The sequence below is a fragment of the Nanorana parkeri genome, unplaced genomic scaffold, assembly GCF_000935625.1.
Source record: "Nanorana parkeri isolate BGI_ZX_2015 unplaced genomic scaffold, ASM93562v1 scaffold843, whole genome shotgun sequence".
Lineage (NCBI taxonomy): Eukaryota > Metazoa > Chordata > Amphibia > Anura > Dicroglossidae > Nanorana > Nanorana parkeri.
In genome coordinates this window covers 643,198-653,850 of record NW_017307111.1, presented here as the reverse complement: position 1 = coordinate 653,850, position 10,653 = coordinate 643,198, and the positions used below count along the sequence as shown (strand labels likewise).

The window sequence follows — 10,653 nt, the reverse complement described above, 5'->3', positions numbered from 1 at the left end:
GAGATAACAGAGGTAAAGTACTAATGTAGCATAGAACCAGACATCTAGAGAAAACAGTAGATAAGATCAATATCAAATAGTTTTTTGATTAGTTTTATGTTAAAGTGCCATTCAGCAGAAAATAAAAGTTGAATAGAATGTCAGAATCTTATATCTGATTATAAACAAAATGATGAAAAAAGGTTACCATCAGTGAAAACCTCTACTAAAAATGATTAGCAGGTTTGGAGATATACAGTAGACAGCTGAAGTTATATACAGTGGGCAGCACAGTGGTGTAGTGCACTACACCACACATAGTTACATAGTTAGATCAAAAAAAGACACAAGTCCATCGAGTTCAACCACACACTCCGAAGACATGCTGGTAGGCTAGTTGGTTCTTGTCTAAACAACTGTATGTGTGCATGTGTGGTAGGGACCTTAGATTGTAAGCTCCTTGAGGGCAGATACTGATGTGAATATGCATATGTAAAGCCCTTCGTATATTGTTGGCACTATAGAAATACCTCTAATAAATAATTATACACATCTTGGCTTTTCCAGTAAAAAATTCAATGTAAATGTACAAACTGTCAAACTTATTTTTTTAAGTTTGGAAGGAGTAGGGAATTAGAACTAGAATTAGAATTCAATTTTTTTTGTTATTGCTATCTGTGTCTCATTGAAGAGGTTTACATCACTTCCTGTTTTAGAAAAAGAAAATAAAGGGAAATCTCTCCAAAGTGAGGGAAATCCTTTTTAAGATAAGTGTCACTGAAACAGGTAACCCCATTATGGTGACAACTGTCTCTTAGAAAGTGATAAAAACAGACAGTGATAAAACATGAACAGGCCACTCTATCCACAACTAAAGAAAAGTCTTGTCTATAGATAAAGTTTGATCATGGCCCTGCTACCTCCTGAAACTCAAACAGGTACTTGAAGCTGGGGCAAGCACCAACATTTGGTTGGTGGATGCACCACAGAATAAAAAAAAAGTAAAACAAAATGTTTTAGATGCTCATTTTGAATTCCAGGAAATGTGTTATATGAGAGCTAATAATAATGTTTACAACTATGCATGCAAAAATACCCACACTTGTACATATATTGATATATTTGTATTTATTGCTCTGCACTGCTTTACATAAGCTTCCAGTGTGGGTGAAATGATAGAAGAAATTGACAGTTGGTATATTTCTTCTATAGAATTGCTGGACAGGAATTCAGCCTTCAACTGTGTGCTGGAATAGACACTCCCCTCCCCATCTCAGCTATAAAACCTGTGATCTAAATATTTCCTGTTCTGCATGTACGGTAATCCCTTAATATGAAACGTTCACATATACTGTATAATCATTAAAACCAATTCACGCAAAATGACGTCATTTAGTAGAGTGGAATGCCAAATTTTTAAGCTCCTGTCTATGACTTATAAAAGTGCTTTTTCTTTCTTGCTCCATTTTGGTCTGTTAAATTACCATGTTTTTTGTGTTATCTTTTCATTAATACTTGTTGCACTACGTTATGGAGATGTGGAGAGGGGGAAGCATTCTGTAGTCCTAACACACTTCCTGTCCTAGGGTGACAACTTTGCTGCCCTAAAGATACAGTAGAGTGAGTTAGTAGTATTACCTATGACAGGAAGTGTGTTACTGGCAGAATCATCAGTTGAAAATAAAGGAGGAAAAAGAAGATGAATGTAGCAATCACATAAGGACTGGTAAACTGCAATATATTACATTTTTGTTTTTGGGTTTTCAACATTTTTATAAAACAATTATTGTGACATTAACCAAGCATTTACTGGTGTTGTGTATTATTCACTGTAAAATAAAACATTAATCAGGAAGATTTATCTGCAGTAAATGGTTGGTAATTGGCAAAATCACTACTTTATACTGCATGTTCTACGTCTGGCCAGAACACTTTGACAGATAACATTCTGTCATTCAAGGAGGCTTCAACAAATATTAGTTATTGCAATTTTAAATGTGATCAAATAACTGAACACATTGCAGTTATTTTATACAATATTTTTGAGCTTGGAAAAGAAAGCAATATATTTTAAGGCCTGTGTTCATGGGCTTTTGTTTGTGTCAGAACTGCTTCCCTCATTATACAAGTCAATAAGAATACGAAGGAAGCATTGCGTGGCTTGGCTCAAGGTCACATGCAGGTCATAAGAGGTCAAATGCAAATTAGAAGCATATGTGAAGGAGCTCAGATAAGTGTCTCAACCTGATCTCAAAATGCAAGCTGTATGCAACTAAAAGTATCTACCTAAATTCTTACACAGTTAACCTGTATCTAGAATTTGTCAAAATGTCTTCAAAATTATAATTTGTGGGGATGAGATCCATACTTATTACTACCTGGGTTCATTGCAAAACCTGCCTGTTTGAGATTTGCAGTCGCTGCACATTTATGTGGGATTCGCTGGACTGAATTGTTTTTGTTCCCACCATACTGCACTGTATGACCTTTACCTTTTTGTGAATAACCCTGATTATGTGTGGCATAGTGGCCGATCGCCAGAATGCAGTAACTTTAAACGCAATTCAGGATTGACTCTGCAAATTAAATGACCCAATTTGTAGCTGAAAACCAGTTGCTGAAACATTATATGTGGCACGTTGGCAGTATCTGTTCACCAGAATACAGCACAAACTTTAAAGTGCAAGGCAGAAATGACACTGCAGAGCAAAATGACCCAATTTGCAGTCATGCTGGCAGTAGGTGGTAATGGTGGTAGGCCAGCAGTGGTGGCAGGAGATGGTGAAGCTGTAAGGTATAATAATGTTTTTGGGGATAAATGTTTTCATTAGTATCAGCTACATGGGTTTGGAACTCATTGCTGAACTAAGACTGTTTTATTTTAAGGTGAGCCAGTTAACTGTGTCAGTGGACAGGCAGATTTGATTCCGTGTCACAAAACTGCCTGCTGTGCTGTCTCTGACAGCATATTGGCCACAAGGCAGGCCAGCAGCTCAGGCAGGCCTGTGGGATCCCACTGTTACTATGAGTTATAATATGTTTGAGTTTGTGATGCTTATGCAGTGATACACAAATACGCTACCTTTTTGTTAATAGTTAAGGTACTTGAATGTATTTTTAATATTTAACTCCTGAGTTAAGTTTCACTTAAAGTTTGTTTTTTAAGCCTTTTCCACTCTGATGAGACTTGCAAGTGTATAGCAAACTGTGTACATGTATAAACTGCCAGGTTACAAGAAGCTGTATGTTAGCAGCTGCTACTGATCGTCATCTTTGTTTTAAGTGAGACACTAAACTCAGGAGTTAAATCTTACAAATGCATTCAAGTACCTTAACTATTAACCTTAGCTATTAACAAAAATGTATCTTATTTGTGTATCACTCGACTGTAGATCCCCAAATCATCTCTGAATTAATGTGCATACTGTCCTTCCTTCTGGAGGGTGGCTACTTTTGTTCCCCATGGTCCCTGTGTGTGTTGTAAAGTAGCCACTACTTCAAACTCACTCCTGTGAAGGACTACAATCTCATGTTAACTATAATAATTTTACTAAAGTTATAGTCTATCACTGGAGTGAGCTTCAAGCATTGGCTACTTGACAACACACATAGGAATCATGGGGACCAAAAGTATCCACCCTCCAAAAGGAAGGACAGTGTCAGCATGAATTCAGAGATCATTTAAGGATCTACAGCTGAGTGATACACAAATAAAATACATTTTTGTTAATAGTTAATTTAGTACATTTGTAAAGTTTAAAGAGGAACCATGAGGTGAATGATTCCCACTCATCCTCATAGTTAGAGCCGACATTTGACATTGAAACTGTCACATGTCGGCTCTATAGATCGGGAAGTAAGCGAACACATACCATCAATCGCTTACTTTCCACTCACCTCCCTGCAGAGAGCGGTGACTATCAGTCACCGCTCCCCGCAGGGATTCCCCTCCCCTCTCCAATCCTCCAGCACTGACTGGAGGAACAGATGGGAAGGGGGCGTGCACAGCTAGCTCTGCCTCTATTGATAGCCAGCTGTCAATCAGCCAGCTGGGTGGCTCTCAACAGTATTGGCTGCGGCGCTCTCAGTATATAGCTCACAATAGTTCGCTATATATTGAGCTGTGGGTCACGGGAGGAGGTTAGTGTATGTCCTCCCTTGACCCTAAAGAGAACTATGGGATAAAAAGGTTACCCTATAGTTCTCTTTTAACTTTTGAGTTTAGTGTCACTTTAAAAATATTGTTCAAAAGTACTGAAATATAATCATTTATGTGCACTCAAACTTTCTGTACTTAGTAGAAATATCCAGATTTATTTTATTTACGTTCAAGTTCAGGGCTCATGGACATGACAGAATAGAACTACTGCAAAGTGCACGATATGAAAACATGAAAACATGTAAAAGAATCAGGCATAGAAAGCCTAGATGAATAACTTAATTGGCTCTGACTCTTATCTTAAGAAACAAACTCCTTTTATTGCTCAATGGACAATTGTGAGCCTTCTAACCTCAGTTCAAACAAGGCATCTGAAATAGAACCCACGCAGAGTTCAAGCAGGTAGTGTACATTCAATACGATTGTACATTATATGTTTGAAAAAACAAGCTCTCTAACCGTTGAGGGACAAATTCATTTCTATCTATAGGCAAAGCCTGCAGACTGTGATCAGTTGTGCTGCTACACAAACAATACATAAATGCAATAAACATGAAATTAACAATACATTTGCTTTCACCACTAGCAGCTCAGTGCTTGTAGTTTTCAGTATAGAGCTCTACATAAATGCCCCCTCACACTAACCTACCCTGTAGTCCTGACACTACCCTCCTAATCATAAGAGGGGGAATAAAAAAGCTGGGTGCATGCCAAAAAAATGCACCAATTTATATATGCCTGCTTAATTAGTGGTTCCTGAGACTAAAGCTGGGTACACATGTAGCGAATCTGTGGGTGACCATCTCCCCTTGACAGAAGTCGATCATTAGATTGACTTTTGCCAAAGGGACATGATGGAAAATCATCAGCCGGACGGTGCTTGCAACCAATTAGAATACAATATACACCGTGGGAGATTTGTTTATCCATGCTTTTAGCATTTGTGGAGGAATCACTAATATTTGTTTTGTTCATCCTATGAGGCTGAACAAAAAAAAATATTAGTGTATGCGCTTAAGTGGTGCGTGTCAATTAGTTAATTTGTTTATGGTGGTTCTCATACACTTACTCTGGCATGAACCAAACCTTTAGCACAAATCTGAGGAAATGTTCTGCAGGGATTATGCAAGATTTTTCATAAAAATCTACCTCTTCTCTTCACACCTCACTGGCCATCCATACAGTATACATCCCCCCCCCCCTTTCCTCTTCTTTCTGCACCTCTGTGGCATCCTCCATATATATCCTCCTCTTTCCTCTCCTGTCCCAGTGCTGATAATTGCAGTCATCTCTCCTTACTACAATATTTACACCCCTCTGGTAATGATGTACATTTTACAGGGGGTTTTTAATTAGATTATTGAACCCAAGTGCTTCATTACTTTAGTGCAAGTGATCAGACACTTATAGAAATAGTTGAATAACTCTTTTGACGTGACTTGGCGCAGCTGGTGCAACACCATATAGAGCTTTACGTATAACATTGGTTATTATATCCCTTTATTAATTTCCCACATTTTCTTGTTTGCATGCTCACCTCTCCTGCTCCAGGATTCTCTTCGCTGAAGACTCATGTCCTGTTTAAAGTATATGTAAACTCAATTACTGCAATCTCATATTCCTGTGACACATTAATATAGTTTAAAATTTCATTTTTCACATGTTTAAATCTAAAGTTTTAGGTTTTTAGGACCAATTTACATCTATCAGTTGCGGGAACTCATGCGTTAACGTGCACATTACTGCAACACATGGCAAAGCACATTTAATGCATTTCATTTTGAATAGCACCCCAATGGGCTAAGGCAATGCACATGTGTAGCAGTGCAGTGCGCTGCACTGCATGGCACTGCACCATAGTGTGTTGCGTTGCAGCACAAATTTTATGACATGTCTGACATTTGGTGTGTCGAAGCCCATTGTTTCAATGAGCTGCCTCAATTAAACATTGTGGCACATGTGTTAATGCATATGCATTAACATAGTGCACAAATGTAAATGGGACCTTAAAATATGACCTTAGTGATTGTGCTATGTAGGTCCTTAATTCAGCTGCATCCTTACATTGGTCCAGCTTGATCCAATGTAAACATGCATATGTCATACTTGTTGGTCTTGCAGCAATCTTCCTGGTACCACAGTTTGCTAATGGCTTCCCCTCTGCTCCAAAAAAACACAGGGGTAGCTCTGGCTACTACAGTGCTTTACACGATTTACAGGATTCCCAGTGGCTGACCAGGTATATCATATGCATAATGATATCGGGCCAACCTGGACCAATGAAAGTACGCAGCATAGTTTATACTTGGAGTTCAGGTTCAAGCACTTCCTGTTATATTGTGACTTTGTTCTTTCTCTGGCTTCCTTTTGTGCTCCTGTGTTGTTACAGAGGTGTCAGATGGAGACTAAAAGTGGCTAATTCAACACACATTACAGTCCATTAGCAAACCTGTCATTGCTTGATTGTGTGAATGTAACCAAGTGGCTAAAAAAAGATGCTGCTAGAGATAAGCAAAACTGAGATGCAACAAGGATAAAAAAAAAAAAAAAAACTATTTTATTGTTATAAAAACACATTATTTATGAAAAACATGTGTAAACTACTGTATATATCACTCAGTTAGAGTTTCCATCTTATCCCTCTTAACAATAAGTAATCATTTACATTTATGTTTCTTCAGGGGCTTACTCCAAACTAGCCTTGGTTTATTCTACAGAATATTTATCTGTCCTTGATTAAGAAAATACATTTTCTTTTGTCTGCAATCTCTGATATCACCATTGATTAAATCGTAAAGCCTAATGGTATTTTTATTAAATAAATGCTGTATTGCCTTTTGTCCAGACTGTTCTGACACCATAGTGCTGCAGTGATAAAGGTATTGAAGGGTGTCAGTGATCTGTGATATCAGCACTGATTACTTTTTTTTTAGCTTAATGGCATTTTGGTATCTAATTAATTTCTATTATTAATGCACTGGGCCTTTGTCCAGGCTGTCCCTGTCCTAGTTCTATAGTTATAAAGTTATTAATTTGTATATTGAAAGGTGTCAGTAATCTTTAATGTCACCACCGATTACATGTTTAAGTTATTTGTATTTCTTAGCTAATTCTTGGTTATTATACATGTTCTGTGATTAATCATCCGGACTGTCTTGACTCTGGAGAGCTGATTTGTATATAAAAGTGCCTATAGATTTCAGATGGCAGTTAAACATGCATGCATTGTTCAATGAGCTCCTAAATAGAAATGTTTGGTTTAGCTGAAAGTTCATGTTTAGTCAGTGGATGTGGAAAAAGATAAAAGAAGATCAGCAATGACAGTTGGTACTGGCCTGCATATCAGAGGACAGAAAATTAGTGATCAGGACAAGTTTCTTTACCTGCCTAATCAATTGCTTCTTCCAATAGATTTCATCCAACAATCATGTACATATATTATAGATATAAGATTGTAAAAACATTTCTTAACAATGGTCTAGGTTCATTTTTTATCATGTTAACCTCCCTGGCGGTATGATTTTTAATTTTTTTCATGTCATTTTTCGGTTTATTTATTTTTCGAATTTTTTCGTCTTTGTTGTTTTTTTCGTTTTTTTTATAATATCCCGCCGGTTCAGCCCCCTTGCGACGCGTACGCTCGCAAGGGACGGAACCCGGAAGATGGAAGACGGCATCGGCCGCAGAACACAGCGTGGCTCGAGGGACAAGGTAAGTAAATACTATGCGGCTTTGCCGAGTGTAGCTCGGGGCTACCGCTTATGGTATGGAAAAGTAACCCTGAGCTACACTCGGGAATACCGTCAGGGAGGTTAAGGTCATATTAAAGTCAAAACTATTTCAAATATTAATTAAATCAATTACAATGGATGCATCTCCTTGATCATAATCAGCATAACCAGCTGGTCCCCTGACACTGGCCCAGATATCATGTTTTAGGGTGGCTTCATCCTTTTCAGGGTCCTATGAAGCCACCTTTGTGTGTTAGTAAGCTGTGTGTGTCTCCATAAGGAATATATTAATGCAGACTTTAATGTTTACTTTATTGCCTTCGAGCAATACAATTGTTAGCAGTTCATATGTTCATATATTTTTTTATTTTGTCTTTTTAGGTACATCATGAATGAAAAAATGGACTTAAATGTGTCTACGATATGGACTCCTAGGAAAACCATGAACAGGACACAGCCCAATATAGACCCAAACATAACATATGTGGACTTCTACCTCCATCGGCCATCAGTTGCAGCAGTTTTCATAATTTCATACCTATTAATCTTTATCCTGTGTATGCTCGGCAATGGAGTGGTTTGTTTTATTGTTCTCAGCAGCAAACACATGCGAACAGTCACTAATCTTTTTATCTTAAATCTGGCTGTCAGTGATTTACTAGTTGGGATTTTCTGCATGCCCACAACATTACTGGATAACATCATTGCAGGTATTACACTTACCCATTATGACATAACAAAAGATGATAATGGCATTTTTGTGTATTGAAAATCAGAAATAGATATATTGTATGGCCACCATCAGACCATCATATACTGTAGATCAGGGGTGCCCATTAGGTAGATCCCGATCTACCAGTAGATCGCAAAGCGAACACTGGTAGATCGCGATCGGCTCACTGACCTGTGTCCTGTGCTCCTGCGGTGCTCGTGCGGCTAAATGTGTCAGACGCCGCAGACGGGAAGGAGAGATGCGAGGAGACTTGGGAAGTAAGAAAAGACAGACAGAGAGACAGCAGAGAAAGTGAGAGAGACAGCAGAGAGAGAGAGAGAAGAAAGATAGCAGAGAAAGTGAGAGAAGAGAGAACAGAGACAACAGAGAGAAGAGATAGCAGATAGAAATAGGGGAGGGAGCGCGGGGAGAGAGAAGAGAGAGCGCGAGGAGAGAGAGAAGAGAGGGTCGGTTCACACCACAAAGTTTTAGTTCCAGAGTGTTCGGCCTCTAGAACGCATTGGAACGCAAGCCGGCCGACTCCCTGCGTTCAGGGGCGGGAGAGGGCGTGGCGGTGCATTGAAGAAAATGTCGCCACAGCCACGCCCCCCGCCCTCAGAACGCAGGCACATTAATGCCTGCGTTGCTGTCCAGCCTGATCTGCAAAAATGCAGCATTTTTGCAGATCGCACTGGACTGGAACGCAGGCACTAATGTGCCTTCATTCCTGGTGCGGCGATTGAACTGGGGGCATGGCTGCGGTGCCATTGACTTCAATGCACCGCCACGCCCGTGAATGCAGGTATTTTTCGTTGGTAGATCTCATTGAGCTCGCCATTTGAAAAGTAGATCTCCAGACAAAGAATTGTGGGCGCCCCTGCTGTAGATAGACCCTGTACATAGACCTGTTAGGAAATGGCCTGTAACAAGTGTTAATTTATATGATATGTACATATATTAATAGCCTTTACTTAGTGACATCACAAATTTTGATAGTAGTCTTATTTAGTTAGTGAATCAACTAATGAGCTTAAACCTTACTCCAGCCAAAAAATATATATATTTATTTTTCTTTCAGTTTTTTTTATTTCTGCCTGTAACCCCATTAAGAAGACTTCCTCTCACTTCCTGTACCTGTGTACAGTGGAGTGTCCTTGTTACAATATATATATATATATATATAACACCTTGGATTAGACAAAAATAAAATGAAATAAATTAAGAATGTTAATCAAATGCAAACAGTACAGGCAGTCCCCAGGTTACAAACAAGATAGGAACATGCTTGTTTTTAAGTTGAATATGTATGTAAGTTGGAACAGGTACATTTTTTTGGATAGCCAATTTTTTTTGTTTTGTTTTGGATAGCAGAGGGAAGGGTTTACCCCCTGTAAAGTTTGTCTTGCTGTGTGCGCCCGTTCAGAAGATTCCACCTCACTTTCTGCCCCTGTGACAATTTTATTTTGAAAATTTTGGGTTGTCGTGGAAACAAGGATTGGTGATAAAGCTTCAGTGGAGACACCTTTTTCCCATGATCACTCTTACAGGAGTGAATTTCCCTTCCTAGTTGTAGATTTCTGTTCACTTCCTATTGTCTCAAGTGCAGGAAGTGAGATTAAATCTTTCTAGTGAGGATACAGACAGCAGTAAAAACCTTGCAATGACCCGGAAGAAGAGGTGGGCACCCCTCGTCTGCACCTCTAACAAGAGCCAACTTCCTATAATGTACGTACAGTACTAAGACCCAGACCCAAAAAGACAGGCACTCCTCATTAGCACGAGCGCGGTAGCCTTACAACTACCCCTGTTGTACACTAATAAGTAGTGTACATAGGAGTCGTATGTAAGTCGGATGTATGTAACCCGGAGACTGCCTGTATGATATCAAGATTCAGACCAGAGATGGCAATGGTATTCCAATAAAATACCCATTTCACCCAAAACCTATTTCATTTAAGATAAAATGGGGAAGGGTTTGAGCCTCTCTTAGGCTTTTATTGTCTTTGTTTTCCTTTTCAGGCACATGATCAATATTTTTACTGGTGACAAAAAACCCAAAATATATATATATA

At 38.8% G+C, this 10,653-nt stretch overlaps 1 protein-coding gene across 1 annotated transcript in view; it reads left to right on the top strand.

Annotated features, from left to right (window-relative positions):
• Positions 1–8,255: 8,255 nt before the first annotated feature.
• NPFFR2 (neuropeptide FF receptor 2) overlaps positions 8,256–10,653 on the top strand; it is a 35,833-nt gene continuing 33,435 nt past the window's right edge. The window contains exon 1 of the mRNA XM_018565403.1: positions 8,256–8,579. Within this exon, the coding sequence (XP_018420905.1) occupies positions 8,258–8,579 (322 nt within the window). The 5' untranslated portion in view covers positions 8,256–8,257. The remainder of the gene's footprint in view (positions 8,580–10,653) is intronic.